Source organism: Pelodiscus sinensis, chromosome 27, assembly GCF_049634645.1.
Source record: "Pelodiscus sinensis isolate JC-2024 chromosome 27, ASM4963464v1, whole genome shotgun sequence".
NCBI lineage: Eukaryota > Metazoa > Chordata > Testudines > Trionychidae > Pelodiscus > Pelodiscus sinensis.
The window spans coordinates 13,038,932-13,057,792 of record NC_134737.1 but is presented as its reverse complement, the minus strand read 5'-3'; the positions used below and the strand labels follow the sequence as shown (position 1 = coordinate 13,057,792).

General features: G+C 49.6%; 1 protein-coding gene across 3 annotated transcripts in view; it reads right to left on the bottom strand.

The window, feature by feature from the left end:
- Positions 1-9,041: 9,041 nt before the first annotated feature.
- Positions 9,042-18,861, bottom strand: part of BRPF3 (bromodomain and PHD finger containing 3) — a 53,043-nt gene continuing 43,223 nt past the window's right edge. For all 3 annotated transcript variants that reach the window (XM_075910524.1, XM_075910525.1, XM_075910523.1), the window contains 3 exons: positions 18,401-18,498; positions 15,619-15,773; positions 9,042-11,459 (listed from right to left, as the gene is read on the bottom strand). In XM_075910524.1, the coding sequence (XP_075766639.1) occupies positions 11,276-11,459; positions 15,619-15,773; positions 18,401-18,498 (437 nt within the window). In that variant the 3' untranslated portion in view covers positions 9,042-11,275. The remainder of the gene's footprint in view (positions 11,460-15,618; positions 15,774-18,400; positions 18,499-18,861) is intronic.

Sequence of the window (18,861 nt, the reverse complement as noted above, 5' to 3'; positions counted from 1 at the left end):
AAAAGCAGGTCTCTGGGAGTCACTCTCTGGGCCCTGAGGCAGCCAGCCTGCAGCTGCCCATTGGCTCGAATTAATTTAGCAGCTAAGCCCCTTCCTAGAGCTCCCCTTCCTGCTGGGAGATCACAGGGCTGGATGTCCCATGGGAGGGCGACAGGGAGCCACTCCCTGGTCTCAATGATGCTGAAGAAATTGTCTTCAGACCGGGCCACCGCGGCCAGCAGCAAGGCGACCAGACGTTGCCAGAGTGGCTCCCTCCCTAGGGCTGTGCTACTCGTGTTCCTGCAGCCTGGGCACAGGGAGGGACCCATCGCACACACTCACTGGGGAATCTCTGAAAGGCAGATGGAGTCTTGTCTTGTCTTTCAAGAACCCTCCCCCACTACCTGTCAGCCGGGCTGGGCTGATGTCCACCATGGTCCCAGTGCTGGTGCTCAGAGGTCCCTGAGTCCCCGCCGGACAGAATGCTGGGCAGTGGGTGTCAGTCAAACCCTCTGGAATGGAGAGCAATGGGGGGATCCAAACACGGTGTGACGGCGCGTTGGGGTCCCCCGTCTCCTGCACCCCGAAATGGCACAAACAGACTGCACCAGCCGGTGGACTAGAGGAAGTTTATTGCCTCTCCAGGATACAGCACAGCACAGATGTAGTCTGGTCACAGAGCTGGGCTAGGATGCCTCAGGCCCCCTTGAGATGGGGGAGACTGGGCCCCTAAACTCCAGCCTCTTTCCTTGGGCTCTCCTCCATGCTCCCAGGCAGTAACTAACTCCATTCCCTTCCAGCCCTGCCCCCCAGCCAGGGCAGCCTTCCCCTTCCTTTGTTCCTCTCCATGGGGGGTGTCTGGCCACTGGTTCAACAAGTTTGGCATTACCTCTGCCTAGCGAGGTTTTCCCTGCTGGGTCTTGCTCCAGACAGCAGGGGTCACCACAGCCCAGCAAGTACCCCCACTACGTCACACACGGCCCCTCCCGCCCCTCAGCAAACCCATGCTGCATTTGCAGGGCTCCGTGCGGAGCTGCTGTGCCCTGCAGGAGGTCGGTGAAAGGGACCAGTTCTGGCCCGTCTCTAGTGAGCTAGGCGTGAGTGCGAGGGTTGGCTCTCTGCAGCCCCAAGGAACTCACTCGAATCTGATCACTTAAGGCCGTGTCTGGGTCTGAGCATGGCCAAAAGCAGGCATAGAGCTTGAGCCGGCTTGTCCCAGGCCAGCCTGGCCCACTCTCTGCCCCCGCGCCTGCTCCCATGCAGCAGCATTCAGCTGGACGTTAACAGCATGTAGAACACAGAGCGCTAATGGAATTACAGCCCTGCCTCCTGTGAGCGAGGCCTTGCACACGCTTGGCTTGGCGCCGCACAGGCGGTGTGGCATGGGCCAGCGCTCTAGGGAGGCTGCCAGTTCCGAAGAGCAAGCTCCTCCAAAGCAGAGACAGGGTGCGTTTTGGGTGAGTCGGGGAGCAGTAAGGTGGTAAAACAGAGCGTGAAGGGAGGAACTTCTCAGCAGTGCGAGTTTCGGGGCTGTGGGAGGCCCACCATGGGCAGTCTCCCATCTCTCAGGAGAGGGGACGTTACAGGATATTTGGGGATGCATGTCTGCTCCAACCTCCCCCCTTCAACACAGGCAACTGCAAGTTAAACACAGTTGGGTGCATCTAGACTGGGAAGATTTGGCGCAAAAGCAGCCACTTTTGCACAAAAACTTGCCAGCTGTCTACACTGGCTGCTTGAATTTGTGCAAGAGCACTGACTTTGTAATGTACAAAATCAGTGCTTCTTGCGCAAATACTTTCACACTCCCACTCAGGGATAAGCCCTCTTGCGCAAGACTACTTGCACAAGAGGGCCAGTGTAGACAGGCACCTTAATTTTTTGCACAAGAAAGCTCAATGGCTAAAATGGCGATCGGGGCTTTCTTGCGCAAAATCGCATCTAGACTGGCCACGGATGCTTTTGCGCAAAAGCATCCGTGCCAATGTAGATGCTCTTTTGCGGAAATACTTTTAACGGAAAAACTTTTCCGTTAAAAGTATTTCTGCAAAATCATGCCAGTCTAGACGTAGCCAGTGGGTCCGGCTGGATCGGACGCCTTCACAGGCCCGTCTCCATAACATCTACTCATGGCTCCTCCAACTGGCGTGGGTGCAAGGCTAGCTTGTCCTGTGGCCATTGGCTTCTAGCTGGGCCGGGCACTGAGGGTCTTATTTAGAGCTGCATGAATGAGTCCCACAATGCAGCCCAGGTCGGATCTGGGAACACATTGCACAGAGCCGCAGTTCCCTGGCTACCCCCACTCAGGCTGCATGATTTGGCCTGTCCACTGCATCTGGCGTGATTTTACTTCCCCCGTGGCTGCTCCAGCGAGCGCCTGTGAAACCCTCAACCCTCCCCTCACATCCCGCCTTCGCCTCATACTCCCACCTGCTTTGATTGCGACTCTGTCATTGTAAGCAACGCGGATGAAAGCGCGGGACTGTCAGCTGAGAAATATGGCATTATCCAGCTTAATGGCGCAGAACTGCAGCCCTGAAAGTTGAGCAAGCCCATTAGCCGACTGATAGAAACATACGATTATAAAATAACTAGTCTGAGCCCGCCAACACCGCTGCAGAGGCCTGGGCGATAGGGAGGGGCACTTCTCCCCAGCCTGGCCGTGGCAGGCTTCAAGTTGCTGCTCACACAAAGAAATTCCCAGGCACTGCTGTCGATATTTAGACCTCAACAAAATAAACACTAAAACCGCAGGGTACGTCTACACTACATGCCTCTGTCGGCAGAGGCATGTAGATTTGTTTGTTCAGCAAAGGCAAATGAAGCCGCGATTTAAATGATCGCGGCTTCATTTACATTTACATTTACATGGCTGCCGCGCTGAGCCGACAAACAGCTGATCAGCTGTTGTCGGCTCGCCACTAGTCTGGACGTTCCCCCTGTCGACATCAAAGCCCTTTGTCGGCAGCCCCGGTAAACCGCATTCCACGAGGAATAACGGGGCTGCCGACAAAGGGCTTTGATGTCGACAGGGGGAATGTCAAGACTAGCGGCGAGCCGACAAACAGCTGATCAGCTGTTTGTCGGCTCAGCGCGGCAGCCATGTAAATGTAAATGAAGCCGCGATCATTTAAATCGTGGCTTCATTTGCCTTTGCTGATCTGTCTAATCCACATGCCTCTGCCGACAGAGGCGTGTAGTCTAGACACAGCCCAAGAGATTGGTCGATAGTTTCCCAAGAATTCATTGCATGTATCATAACACGAAAGAAGTGAAAAAAATCAGTGTCAAAAATGTTAATTTAATAGTTTTTTGGGTAAATATCAGGGTTAAAATTAGGGTCTATGGGAGAACCTGATCTGGGGAGTTCTGACATTCTTGCGGGGATGGGAAAAGAAAAAAAATCAGTAAAAAACTAAGTTAGTGTAAAACCTGAAAATGGTCTAGTCCAAACCAAAAATGAAGGGCCTTAGATGTCAGGGTCACCGGCCTTCCTAGGTGTGAGATCCCTCACCAGAAAGATTCCCAAGACTCATCTAAACAAAAGAGACAAAACAGGTGAACTATGTGAGGTAGTGTGGTCTTGTGGTTAAGACACTGAAGACGGGGATTCCAACTGCAGCTGGCCAGCTGTGTAACCTCCCCCACTGAACTGCACCCCTCCCTCCCAGCTGCATTTATAATAAAAGGCCCATCCCTTTATAAAGCATGGTCTTTTTACTTTCCACACTATATTAAGATGATGATGGCGTCCAGACAGAAGTCCCTTCTGTGGAGCTGAAACGCAGAAAGTGTAGGCAGAGCAGTCACCACAAACACGTCAAAGACACCCACAAGCAGAGGCAAACTCCACTTTTTAGATATCTACGTAAAATTCAAAAATACTAAAAATAACGCCCCAAATGAAATTAATACATGCCCCCAACAAAGAAGTGTATAGTCCATATAGGGCCCTTCGCAGAGGGGTGAGTTTTGTTCTGTGCATGCGGTGGGACACAGACAGACACACACACCCTGCAGATGGTGCCAAGTGGCTCAAGACACGGAGCTGCTCATGTGCTGCGGGGTTTGTACATCCAAACCGTGACACAATTCGTCGGCTTGTGCAATGCACTGAAAATTCAGCCGAAGGAGACAATGGAACGTCAGGCGTGATTCCTTAATGGCAGTTATGTTTCCAAAGCATCTCCCGGAGGAACACACCAATGCACCTTACAAACTATAGGTAAGGCCTCCTGATTAGGGCTGAATTACTAGAGCAGTGGTCCCCAACACGGTGCCCGTGGGTGCCATGTACTAGAGGAATAAAGAAGTTAAGTGATTTGCCCAAGGTCTTGATGGTGAGTCAGTGGCAGCCTCAAGGCGCTCCTGTAATATTAACATGCCACCCTTTCCTTGCCTTCAGCATGTAAACAAAACCCAAGTTCAAAGCTGCTCCTAAAGTTTCAGTGGGTCCAACTGCTACTACTTCCTGTCCCCCTGGGAATAAGGCAGCTCACACGAGCATCTCTCACTGCTCATTTCTACCCGGGAGAAGCAATTTCCAACAGCACCAAGGAGCCACAAGCCACAAGCCCCTGAACCAGGCACATTTGCACAGGTGGCCCGACCATCTCAAACTGCCCATTTCACAAAAACGAGGGGTCATTTCTCCGGGACACTTCGGCTGGATCGTAATTCAAAGCTGAGGACTCTCCTCTCCCCTGCCACCTGCTGAGCCTGCGCGGGCGAACAGCCACCGGGGGGATGCAGCTTGGGCGCTGCTAGCCTGAGCTGGCAGCCTGAGGGAAGCTCCAGAGCAGGCCGGCCCTGGGGCAGTGTCCTTTGCGTTCTCCTTCCCTCAGCCCCACACTGGGACTGCCCGAGCCAGTTGACCCCCGCCCCGTTTCTCAGCAGCTTGGGGTCCTGAGAGACCAGGACAGGAACAGGTCCACACTGTGCAGCAGGACGCCCTGGGTGGGGCGTGGCCTGGTCCCACGGCAACCAGCAAATGGACCAGAGCCCCCCTGGGATGCCAGCATGTCCGTGGCTTCCCCGTCACACAACTGCCACTTGCACCAGCCATGGCTGCAACCCGGAGAGTAAAATGCACCATCGAAGAAGGGCAGGGACAGCAGGAATGTTGGTCAGGCCCAGAATTCCCTGAGCCTGCACCCTCCCCACTGATACTCCCCCCTTCCACCTAGGAGTCTGAGAGTATGGGTGGGGGAGTTGGTTGGGGTCAGGGAGGGCGTTCGGGTGTAAAAGAGGTGAGGGGTTGGGCTCTGGGGGGGGGAAGGTTGAGTGCAGGAGAGGTGAGGGGTTAGGCTCTGGGGGGGTTGAGTGTAGGAGAGGTGAGGGGTTGGGCTCTGGGGGGGTTGAGTGCAGGAGAGGTGAGGGGTTAGGCTCTGGGGGGGTTGAGTGTAGGAGAGGTGAGGGGTTAGGCTCTGGGGGGTTGCGTGCACCTGCTTCTCACATCCAGCCCCTCCCTAGGGCAGTGACCGGACAGGGAGCTCGTCTCCCACCAGGGAATCCAGAGCATGAGACAGAGGGAGGACAAGATTCTCTTCCAAGGCTCGGTTGCCACCTAGAGGGAAGTAGAGAGAAATTAGAGACAGATTCAGCAAGGCTGTGCCCTGTGCCAGGCAGAGCCAGTCACCCACTATACTGCCTGGACACCAAGGAGAGAGGGCCAGACAGAGATCCTCCTGGGACAGAGGGCCAGACAGAGATCCTCCTGGGACAGAGGGCCAGACAGAGATCCCCCTGGGACAGAGGGCCAGGACAGAGATCCCCCTGGGACAGAGGGCCAGGACAGAGATCCTCCTGGGACAGAGGGCCAGGACAAGAGTCCACTTTGTATCCAGTCCATCACTTGGCCAAAGCAACGTCTTTCCAGCGGTGTTTTCTAAGGCTCCCCGACGAGGCTCTCCCAATCTCATTTGCCCAGTTCAGTGACGCTGTGAACAGGGTGTGAATAGCCCGATGGGTGGGAGGGTGAAGCAGTGTAACACGGACCCACCTGGTGTTCCGGGGGGCGGCGCTCAGCGAAGGGGGGATTCTGGTCTGGGTGATGCCAACGGGAGTGCAGAATCCAGTGTCACCAGGCAGGCGGCAGATGCAGCCAATAGGAAAACAGCATCTGGGTGTGTAGTAAGCCAGCGCCCGCTGGCTGTGCTGAGGCAGCCGAAGGATAAATGTGGGGCCATGTTGTGTTAGTTCCACTGTGACTTTCTGGGCAGGACCAACACGTCACATGATGGGGACCTAACCGGAACAAGTCTATACCGGAGTGAAACATCTCGTCATCTGGTGCCCAGATAACCCCCACAACACACTCTGGCCAGCAGCTTACCCTGAAAACGAGCTGAGTGACATTAGGTGCCTACGGGGTTCCGTGGAAGTTTTGCCGATCAAGGTGGAACCAAAGCTGGGTCTTAGGCCCATAATCCTGGAGCTTAGGCACCGAATTACCTCTGTGGCTCCAGGACAGAGTGCTATGGAAAGTCTTCTAATAACAGTGGCCCTCAACCTGGCTCAGGCCCTTTGCGGAGGCTTTTTTAACCAGACACAATCTTTCCCATAAGCGTTTTGCAGGGCACTTTATTGAGAACTTTTATACAGTGACCTGGGATCTCTTGCGCTTGTGATACTGCACTTGCGGCCGGGAGAGAGACAGGCAGAACACGCTGGCAGGTGAATAGAGGCTGCAGGAAGGAAGAGATGAGTGAGTGTAAAGACAAAGTCCTGCACTCACCGGGACAAGGAATAAAGAGACCACACACAAAAGGATTGAATATGATTCGGAGGCAGGGTCTGTTGCATCCAAGGGAGTTGGTTGTCACGCTGTCACTCGAATAGCATTGTAGCAAATGGGCTATGTCTTCAACGCAGAGTTAGCACCTGGGCTAGCCCCGCCTTGGTGCAAGTAGCGTGCCTAGGTGGAAAGCAGCGCTTAATTCGGGTGAGAGAGCAGGTTGGCGTTTGGAGGACAGGGGCTAGGAATGGATCCTGAGTGAGAATCCTGGTTAACTCTGCAGTGTAGACACACACAGCTCCCTCTGGAAGCTATCAGCTCAGGCTCAGCTCTTCAGAAAATCCTAGCACACTAGCGCTGGAAGGGACCTCGAGAGGCCATTGAGTCCAGTCCCCTGCCTTCCAGCACCATAGACCATCCCTGACAGGTGTCTGTCTAACCTGCTCTGAAATATCTCCAGTAATGGAGACTCCACAACCCGCCTAGGCAATTGATTCCAGTGTTTAACCACTCTGGGTATGTCTACACTCCCACCCTAGTTCAAACTAGGGTGGTTAATGTAAGCATCCGAAGTTGCAAATGAAGCCCGGGATTTAAATATCCTGGGCTTCATTTGCATCTTACCGGGCGCCGCCATTTTTAAATGCCCATTAGTGCAGACTCCGTGCCCACAGCTACACGCGGCAGTAGTTCGGAATAGAGAGCCCTAATCCGAACTACCTACTCCGTGCTGCGTGTAGCCGCGGGCATGGAGTCCGCACTAACGGGCATTTAAAAATGGCGGCGCCCGGCAAGATGCAAATGAAGCCCAGGATATTTAAATCCTGGGCTTCATTTGCAACTTCGGATGCCTACATTAACCACCTTAGTTCGAACTAGGGTGGGAGTGTAGACATACCCTCTGACAGGTAGGAAGTTTTTCCTAATGTCCAACCTAAACCTCTGTTGGGTTTGGAATCTTTCACGAGAAAACCCAACCAGGTTTAAAAGCAAAAAGGCTGCACAGAGGTCATCTTACTCGCAGCCTGGTATTTCAGGAGCCAGGAAAATAAGGGCGTAATTCTCCTGTCATTTGAAACAGCTATGTCAAATAGCAGTGCAATGACTCCCGGGGAATTGCTCCTGACCTGCCCGGAGAGCAGCAAGATGAAAATGAGGCCAAACTAAATCTCACCCCAAGCTAGCAACGGGTGAGATTTCATTTGTAATGTGAGCAGATTAAAAGCAGGTGCTCGTCACAAGCCTCAGAGCAGCTCTCCTCTCCCAAGAGCAATCAGGCAGTAAGAGCAGACAAGCGCTCCAATGACCCCTCGCGATAAGAAAAGCAGATGAGTAGAGACAACTACAGGCCAGCCCAGGAAGCAAGAAACCTCTGACCAAGGGGCGAGTTCTCATGAGTGAAATTCGCCCCATGTGGAGTGCCAACATCACGGGGACCATGTAAGCTGTTAGGCCCCGGTCCTGCACTGAAATATAAACTTGTGCTCAGTTCCTCTGAAACCAGTGAGGGACCGCAGGACCAGAGCCGTACGGTGTAAGCGGATGTTAATGGCACGTAAGCATTGTGCTGGGTTTCTGCCCAAGGTAAATTTCGCTTCCTCTGCAGGAGCATTTTCATTTTCTACTGCAACATGTCTCACCTGGAGCCATTCACTCTCCTGTCACGAGGAAGAAAAGGGAAAGCAAACCATTGCAGCCAGGAATTAGCACGGGACCTGAAGCAACCAAGGAGCCACTCCTCAGACAGAAGATAAAAACCCTCCCTTGCTATCAGAGAGACCCGATGCTGCTTGCCAGAACAGGACGGCTCTTCCAGCTGGGACTCTGACACTAAGGCCTTGTCTACACTGGCACATTTTGTCACCAAAAACTGCCTTTTGGTGACAAAGCAGTGAGAGTGTTGAACACACTACAATGCAACTTTTGCCAGAAAAAAACACCCAGTTTTGGTGACAAAAAACTTGTCTTTTCCCTTCCCTTTATTGTAGACAGAGCGCCAGGTTCTCTGTTGTCTATTTGTCCAGAGAACTGGCTTCTGCCAGTATCCCACAATGCCTGCCTTGATGGCTATGCTCGGTGTTTTGTGACCTCTCCCCTTTCTAAGCTCCCTGAAGTATCTGACAGCGGAGAGAGCTACTCCATTTGGGGAACAAACCAAAAGAGCAAATCACTAAAGAAGAGGACTTGCTCGCTTTGTCATCTGGTAATGCAGGAGACCAAAAGGCCTTCATGAAGGTTCTTGCTTGTTTCTCATCTCTGGGGGCTGGCAGAGGGTGGGAAATGAAACCCCCAAAGTCTGAACACACAAGGACAACTTGACCAGAGATTTTACATTAGAACATTTATTTCTCAAAGAGAAAATATAGTTTCAGACAGTCAGATTATAGTAGGTAAAATTAGCATTTTTTCTTTACAAGCATAGATTTTCTTATTACCTCTCTTATACCATCTGATATAAACAATTCTAGAAAGCAAATAAACTCACTTTCTACAATAAATAGAGCGATCTGTGCTTTACAGCAGACTGACAGTAACGTTTAGGTCCCGTAGCAACAGCAGGATATTAGCCAATTAAAATTCTAAAATGTCATTTAAAAAAACCCCATAAAACAAAACAAAAAAGGAAACAAAACAAATCCCCCCAAAGATCTTAAAACAGTTATACACAGGTCACAAGTCCACAGCTGAGCTACTATTTGGAAAAAGTGTATGTTCCTTTAAATAAATTATACTGTGTGCATACAAAAAGACCCAGCAACACAACTGAGGACTTCAAGAATGGTGACAATAGGCCTGAATAATTTAGAACAATATTTTACAACTATGTACACAACTTCTTCCCTATCCACACTCTATAGGGATTATTATTTTTACAAAATCCTATACCCCATCTTTATATGTTACAGTGTGGATCCATGTCCCAATGTATAAGAAGTGGTACTTTAAAAAAGTAGACCAAGTAGAAATGGCAGTGACCCCCCCATTTATTAATTATTATTATTATTATTATTATTATTTTGTCCCCACATTCTCTTTAGTAAGAAAAAATTAAAACAATAAAAAAATATTGAGTTAAAAAGCGAAAGGATGATATTCTGTCTACAATCTTGATCTGCACCTTTGGTTCTTAAAATTTCAGAAAAAAACACAACAGAACAAAACAGATAAGAGAAATTATGCGGAGTTGCCTAATGGAAAAGAAAGGTTTTGTCATCAGTTTTCAAACATCCACTGTCCCTTTTTTTGCAAGACAATAGCAATAAAACAGGGCTCTTTGCAGACCTGGGTTTTTGTTGTTTCTTTGAATGGATCGCAAATGCTAGAGACGCACAGAGCAGGGAAGAGACGCTTTTGTGAGAGGAAAAAGGGAAAGGGGAAACCGGTGAGGTCCTCTAGCCAGCAGGAATCCAGTCATATGTTTAATTCAGTTCAAACCAAGCTGGAGGAAAACTTTAAAAAAAACAGTCAGTGAAAATATCAGGGCAGACAGGAATTGGGGTCTGAGCGCTCCAACTAGTTATTTTAAACTGAATGTGCATAACACAATACCACAGGGCGTGTCTTCCTCTCCCCCTGATCAACTTTAGTGCCTGCAAAGCTGCCCCAGTTGATTAGACGACTCCAAAATTAGGTTAAAAAATATAAAAGATGTTTTCTTGCCTAGACTTAACGTTCTGTTAAGATGCAATAGGAAGTACACGTTTTGGAATTGTCACAGTCACTGAAATTGAAATTTACACAATGAAACTAAGTCTCAGTCACGCACACACACACACACACACAAAGAAAAAATAAAATTAGGGAACTTGGTTTTTATATTTAAAGCTCTGTGCATCTGTGCATGTAAGTATGTGTGCGGAGGAGAAAGGGAAAGTTATCAAAATATGATCTCAATCTTTTCTAACTGAGGTGAAAACCTACCATGAAAACATACTATATATACACAGGCAGGAGAGTCATAACCATAGCAATAGGCTGCAGATTTATTAACGCTGTGGGCAACCAATGTCATTTAAAAATAAAATTAAAAAAGTCCAGGGATGGACATTGTGAATTTGGCACAAGACAGTCCAGTTGGAGTTCCACGAAAGGGTCTTGGGTTATTTACAGTGGTGATGGATTCCAGAGAATTACTCAGAGCTGGCTGTAGACTAACAATTCAAGAAGCGTGGGGCATGAGGCCCAATCATCAAACTACAGCTTCCCCGCCCTTCACCGGCTGACTGTGACTTCTGCCAATGCACAGCTGCCACACTGCAGCTCTTCCCGGCTTCTTCCTTGTGGTTCAGCCTATACATCACTTCTTCTCCTGCCGGCTCTTCAGTGAGACACATTCAGAAAGAACCCGGACAGGATTTTTGGCACGATTCAAGGTACTTTGTAGGAGTTGCTCACACTGCTATGGACAGTGCATCTCTCACCAGAACACAAAAGGACACAGCAGCCACCCCATCATGCTCCTCCAGGCAGGGAGGAATCCCCGACCATTTTGTGCACGGCAAGGTCCACTCTGCCAACGTGTGACAAATGGGTCTGAAAAAACGGGGCATTTCCGACTCCCTACAGATAATTTGAGGTGACAAAGGGGTGGTCCCCCCGGACACGGCTCATGTGGATCATTGCTCGGTCGTACGCCACCTGGACGGATTTGCGGATGCTGGTTTTACGACCCTCCATCATCTTTAGTTTGTCCACTGTGTCGTCCACCCCCAGGGGAAGAACTTTGTCCCGAGGAAGCCACTGCCTGCAACCCAAGCGGAATACAAAAATCCCGGTGACAGAGAGAAATGGAGACAGGGCAGATGGGAAATAAAGGCCAACACCCCAGGGCCATCAAGACTTCCAGCCCTTTCAAGACCAAGGGCTAAAATCGTCCTAACTTTGCAGCGGACTAAATTCTCCAGCCAATCTGACCTGACTGCATTGAGGTTACTGGGGACAGAATCTGACCAGACACCCCCCTTCTCCTGGCACCCAATCCTAAATTCGTTCTGTTCAGCAGCTGCAGTCACTCTGTAACGAGCTCCTGACACTCTCAAACAATGTGAGATTTTGAAGTGCCCTGATTTTAACAAAACCTTCCAAACCCCTCTGTAACCCAGCCATCAGTCTGTTCAGTTCTCACCCAACCCACTGTCCGGAAACAGGAGGGGAAGATGCTTTGGTGCCGGCCACTCAGAATCAGGACCCTGGGCTAGCTGGACCACTGGTGTGACCCCGTATGGCTTGACTTACATAACCCCATTCAATCCGCCCCTCTCCTCTAGGAAAGGTGAAAAATGCAGAGTGTTGCAAAGAGCAGTAAACACCTCCTCTGGTGCACCAACGTGGAAAATGAGCCCCGGATCTACAGACCCGTCAGTGTGAAAGCCCTGCTCTGTACCAGGAAGGTACCAGAACAACGTTCTGGATACCCCCCTCTGCTCAGGCATCACCCTGGTGTGCTCTGGCAGACAGGATCCAAACCCAGTTGCTCCCCTTAGAGTTGACCCGTACCATCTTATCATGGAGCCCTGCAAATCCACGAATATCCGCGGGTATCTGCATATCACAGCTTGTTTTTGTGGACATGGATGTGGATACAAATTTTTCATCTAGAACCCTGCACAATCTATCCCAGTAATTACTGCGGAAGAGGGGCAGTGGAGGAGGGTGGAGAGCCAGTGCTGACAGCTCCATGCAGCTCCCCACTGGGACCCCTACTACACCCTGGGCTCAGTTTCCTGAGCAGGGAGCCTCCAGGCAGCTGCCCGGCTGGGAGTGGAGAAGCGGGGGCAGTCGGGCTCCAGCTGCCCAACTTTCTCATCCATTTCTCAGCTCCAGCATGGCTCCATGAAACCAACAAGACAGTCTCTAGCTGATGAAAGTAACACGGGCTACATCTAGATTGCATCCCTTTTTCGGAAAAGGGATGCAAATTAGACGTATCGCAATTGCTAATGAAGCGGGGATTTAAATCTCCCCTGCTTTTTTAAGAGGGATAAGGGATCTTTTGGAAAAGGCTTTATTTTCCGAAAGATCAGCGTCTATACTGGTGCTTTTTTCCGGCAAAGCTCCGTGCTGAAAAAAAGCGTCAGCCATTTTTATGCTAATGAAGTGGGGGAGATTTAAATCCCCGCTTGATTAGCAATTGCGATACATCTAATTTGCATCCCTGTTCCGAAAAGGGGATGCAATCTAGACGTAGCCACGGTGTTTACACAGGGACGATGTCACCCTAGCTACACCCCCGTCTCGTGGAGGAGGAGTTATGAGGTCAGCGAAGTAGGGCATGACACTGGCAGGACAAGACTGTAGTGTGAACACTGACACAATGAAGCCAACGTAAAGTGCCTTATGTGAACCTGTGTCATGCAGACCAGGCCTGAGGGAGTTAGGAGCTCACTGAAATGGGATGTGGATGCCTAATTCCTTTAGGCTCTTTTGAAAATCCCAGACTCATTCCATTTTGTAATGTCAAGGGGAGGGAGGGAGGGAGAGACACGAAGGAAGGAAGGAATCCTATTCCTTCTCTCGTCTGGGTTTCCTGGTGCACTTGTCTCCTGCATGTCTCCTTTGTCCAGAGCTCTCCGAAGTAGGGTTCTAAAGAGCACATGGACATAAGCTGCCATGTGACTGTTACTTTCACTGTCAGCCCTCTTTTACTTGAGCGAGCTCCTGATCCCTAATGTAGCTCCTTGAAAGTGTGGCTATCGGCACCATTTAGGGACTCACCTCTCCCCCAGTATGTCTTCCCTGTTGTTGTAGCTGTGTCAGGCCCGAGATATGAGAGAGACAAGGTGGGTGAGGTAATATCTCAAAAACTTCTCTCTTTCGCCAACAGGTACTGGCGCACTAAAAGACATTTGCTCGCCCCTCACCTTCTCCCTGGTACGTCACTCCAATGTGTTAATCTTTACATTGCTTCACATATGGATTTTGAGGCTTGAATTTCCTAATTGTCAAAGCACTCCATTGGCTTGGGGCTTGTTATATCTCTTCAATCTTTTCCTACCTAATAAACCTGGCTATCCACTCAGGCCAAGATCGGCAGGGTATTTAGTCTGTCTGAGATCAAATGACAAGGTCCTTGACAGCTAGGCACAAGATTTTCCCTTGGATGCCTTATGACAGATGGCTAAAATAGCCTGATATGGAAACTGTAGTAGGCACTCAGCACCTCTGAAAAATGAGGCTGCTTGTTTAGGTGTCTAAATATGGAATGAGCCTAATGTTTTGAAAATGCTGACCTAGACATTTTGGCAAGACTTCTCTACAACTGGCTGCATACTCTGCCTTAGCTTTCAAAACAAAAGGAACGTATTACTGGCTGCTGATCTTGACTGTAAAATTAGCTCTTGACACAATTCAGCTTCTTGTAAAAGCATATTGTGAGTGTGCAGTAAGGTCACTGTGCAAATTACAGAATCATCAAATACTAGAACTGAAAGGTACCTTGAGAGGTCATCGAGTCCTGTCTCCTGCACTCATGGCAGGACTAACCACCATCTAGACCAGGCTTGGGCAAAATACGGCCCACGGGCCAGATCCAGCCCATCAAGTCACCAGATTCGGCCCACCGACACAGCAGGGAAACCCAGGCAGGCTCCCTACTTGCCTTCCCTTACCACACACCACTCAGAAAAAAGGATGCTGGGCTGTTTCTCTTTCAAAACTGTGAGTCCAGAGGGGAGGGGGGGAAAGGCTTCAGGTGCTGCTCCCACCCCTAGCACAATCCCATTGGTCAGTTTCTGGCCAGAAACTGGCCAATGGGAGCTGCCAGTTTGAATAACAGGCAGCCACGAAGCACCACATTCCGTCGCACATGTCACACACGTCCACGTCACACATGCTTATGGCCCTGCAGCCTGTGTGAGGGTGGGGCAAGCAGGCAGGCAGGCTGGCTGGCTGAGAAACATGATGGGCTGCTAGCCAGGAGTAACCCAGATAAGTCTCCTGGCCAGAGCCTGACTCTGGCACCCAGTCCCTCCCTTCCCCAACCCTCTTCCCTCCACTCCTGCCCCCTACCCCACATAACCCCAAACCCTCTGCCTTCCTCCTTGCACCCATATCAACTCCTATATCCAGTACTGCAGTCCCCTGTCCCAGATCACAATCCCTCCTGCCCTAGCTCACAACCCAAACCCCTGCATCCCAGTCAAGTGCCCCAGATCACAACTGCCTCCTTCACCCAAACTCCCTCCCAGACCTCATAGGCCCTCCTGCACCCCAATCCCTTACCCCAAATTCCCTTCTGCACCCAACGTCCATCCCAGACCCTGCACTTCCTCCATTAATATCATGGAAGAGTGCAGCCACTTACCAAAATCTTGGAGTGACCCCCCCCCCCAAATTGTTGCCCACCCCTGATCTAGATCATCCCTAACATATATTTGTCTAACCTGCTCTTAGATATCTCCAATGATGGAGATTCTTCAGCCTCAATAAGCAATTTATTCCACTCCTTAACCACAGTGACAGTTAGGAAGTTTTTCCTCATGTCCAACCTAAACCTCCCTTGCTGCAGTTTAAGCCCATTGCTTCTTGTCCTATCCTCAGACGATAAGGAGAACAATTTATCTCCCTTCTCCTTGTATAATTTTAGGTGCTTGAAAGTTGTTATCATGTCTCCTCTCAGTCTTCTCTTTTCTAAACTAAACCAAACCAGTTCTTTCAATCTTTTCTCAAAGGCCAAATGCCTCTTCCAGTTGTTGATCATGTAGGCAGGAGACCCAACTGACATGCATTTGGGTAAGGATACAGTGCACAAGCCCCGTCAATGAAATTTTTTTGACTGCTTTGTCTTTAAAAATTCTCCACCGTCTGTCGGCCTTAATGACGACCAGCCTTTTATGTCCCCTTGTCCCAAGATGCTGTTAATTCTTCCTTCTGGGCAGCCCACCCCACAATGCTTGTTTGCTCACCAGGTTCTCTTGTTGTCAAAGAACAGGACAAGGTAGAGCTTTTCTCCTGCCTCTGTCTGTTTCTGCTCCCCCAACTTCAGCACATCCAGGGGAGGGACGGGGATGGGAACTCCGTTGTGAAGGAGGCCTTCACGCGGCATCTTGGGGTCAATTATCTGGGGAGACAGATGAGGTGCACAGATCAGTACTCTGAAAGCCCCGCCACATGAAGCCTCCTGCAATTCAGCCTACGAGCACAGTTCTGCTTTACGCCACCTGAGTGAAGAGGTATGGTGGGGCGGACGGGGGGACCTGCAGGGACCAGGAGGGAGGAAGAGGATGGGCGTGCATGCAGAAGAGTTCAGCCTTTTGATAGGAGAAGTGGGATTTCCCAGTGCAAAAGATGTTTGTGCCGATAGGAGGGCTCCCAATCTGCTCTGCACCAGAGATTAAGCCGAATGAAATGTAGTCCGAAGCCAATGAGTTTACATGGGACAGAATTGGGTAATGGAAGCCATATAAGCACTTAAGATTGCTAGATAGCCATTATGATACCTTAATATTTGTATTACAGCAGCCACCAGAGGCGCAAGTGGCTGATTTTGAAAGGGAAAGGGCATGAACTTACAGCTAGGCGGGCACAATACTGTATTTTAATATAGACTTTTTTGGTAGTCAATAACGTAGTATAAATCCAGTCTTTTATTATTTAAAGAAGGCTTCCTTCTTATGCCAGGCAGCAAATGTAGCGCAATTAAAGATGTTACAATGCGGTTAACTGACTAGTCGACCACTGGGGCTCTTGTACATTTCAAAGAAGGAATGTGGAACTCCGCGTACAGCCGAGGGCCAGCGGGTGCCTGCTTTGAAATGCACAAGAGTCCCCAGTGGGACACATCACAGCCCTGCTTGGCCCCAGACTAACAACATTTTATAAAGGTGCAGCTGCCGTGTAGAGCCCGGGATCAGCTGCGGAGTCCCTAGCTGACCCCGGGCTCCATTGCTATCCCTTTGAAATGCTGCCTTGGAGTACTCCTTCCCTCCCCCCTTCGCTGCTTCTATCTCATAGAGGCAGCGGGGGGGGGGGGGGGGGGGGGGGGGGGGGGAAGGAATTGACTAGTCAAAAGACTAGTCGACTAATCTTTAACATCCCTAAACACAGTTATTACATCCAATAGGCATACGTTCATCTCATGCCAGTTTCATCCAGCTGGAACTCCACTGTGTTCATGGGAGTAACTTCTGAATTTACACTGGTACTAAATGAGAATCAGGTATACTAGTTCAGAAGCGTTGACAGGCAATGTCAGAGCTGGGAGGGCTCTGAACAAAAATGCAGTCCTTTAGAGCTGATGGCGTAGCAGACGTCTCAATTCTCTCTGTGTAAAGCAGAAATGCCAATGTGTCCAACATCTGCATTAAGTCAGTAGGGGAAGATGAAGCCAGATATGAAACCAGGTTCTGTCATCTGTGCCTTCTGACCTGGGCATGGAGGCGCATCTTACTGGCTTGGATGAGCAGCTGGGCTCAGACACGGGCCAATAGCATGAATTCGATAACACATTCTTTCTCAGCACATCAGATTGCATCCAGTTTCAAACAGGAAATAGGCTCTGGCTATACTGATATAACAGTTAAAAATCAAGTTTTGACACAGTTTAAACTCTGCTTGTGGCCAAACAAGGCTCCAAAATCCCTTAGTTGGCCAATAGGGGATGGCATAGAAGGCTTGTTCTCCTCCTTAGACTCCTGTCTGGGCTAACAAGGATTATGAACATTGTTCTAGCATAGTTTGGGCCTGTCTAGTGGTGGAATTCTGCCTGGCCAAGTTGCAGCATGGTGTTAAACCGCTATTGTGACACCCGTGTAAATGGCGCCTTTGTCATTTCTACGCCTTTGTGTGCAATAGCTTTTAGTTCCTACGGTTTTCAGAGGGTTACCAGGGACCATCAGCTTTTTGTCTATCCCAGCACTCCCAACAATGCAGATGCATGAGTGGCAGTCACACTGGGAAATTACACAGGTCAGGGGAGCCAAAAGAACAGCTTCTTGAGAGAGGTCTTTGTTATGTGTAGTAGAAACTGTGAAGAGCAGAATCACGCTTATTGTTTATTCGGCTCCTATATCCCTGTTCAAACCTATGTGAGAATTCTCTCTTCACTGGTTAATTGAATAATGCTTGAAAAATATACAGTGCTAATTACACCTTTCAGCAATAGCTGCTTGTCTTGTACCATGAAATCTAGCAAATTTCCTTTAAACCCCTGATGCAAGCCTATGGATTTCTTAGCAACAGCTTGTGCACTAATCATGAAAGGTACTTAGGACTTTTGTTCAAAAGGCTGGGTGCCTAAGGCACAAAAATGTGTATGCAATAGCACAGAAATTTGCGCACACAGTCATTGTAACTGTTCACCTTCACTGTATATCTGCACATGCAAATGGCTAGTTAGGAAACTACATGTATGAATGCAATAACTGTGCAAGCAAACAGTGTGTAATTGCACAATATGGCCTCGGGTGCCTGGCCGTATAGTGCCAACAGCACAGACAGCTCTTGCAATATGCCAGAGGAGGGAGCAGGACAGGAGCAAAGTGTTCCTTGCTCGGCACCAGCAGATTTATGTTTTGCAACATTTTCTCAATGGTCTGCAACAAAAACAAGCTGGCAGTTGACAGTGTGAAGGAAAGAACCAGGGATTTCGAACTCTGGAGGAAGTGTCTCTCTTCTAACTCCTACGCTGCATCCCCAGCTAAAGCTGCTGCAGCAGACGGGGAGGGTCCGTGCAGCAGGTCTACTTACCAAGGCAGGATAGGATGGATAGCCTCGACACTTTGCCCACACAAGCTCCAGAGGTTCCAGGTCAGCATGGCTCTCAAAGGGCATCAGCAGGTTTCTGCCTACAGGGTCACAAAGAAACATGACTTAGCGTTAGGATGGAGAAGTAGGGGAACAGAAGAAATTGCTCTGTCTACTAACCTTTCTACTGAGGGATAGAAAGCAAGACGAAGAATATCTTAACTGCCCCTGTATAAAGCTATAGTATGCCTACATCTTGAATACTGTGTACAGATGTGGTCTCCTCACCTCAAAAAAGATATTTTGGCATGAGAAAAGGTTCAGAAAAGAGCAACTAAAATGATTAGGGGTTTGTGAGAAGAGGCTAAAGAGACTGGAGGTGCATCTAGATCACCTTCTTCTTTCGGCAGAGGGATGTAAATGAAGCACTTTGAAAGTGCAAATGAAGCCAGGATTTAAATATC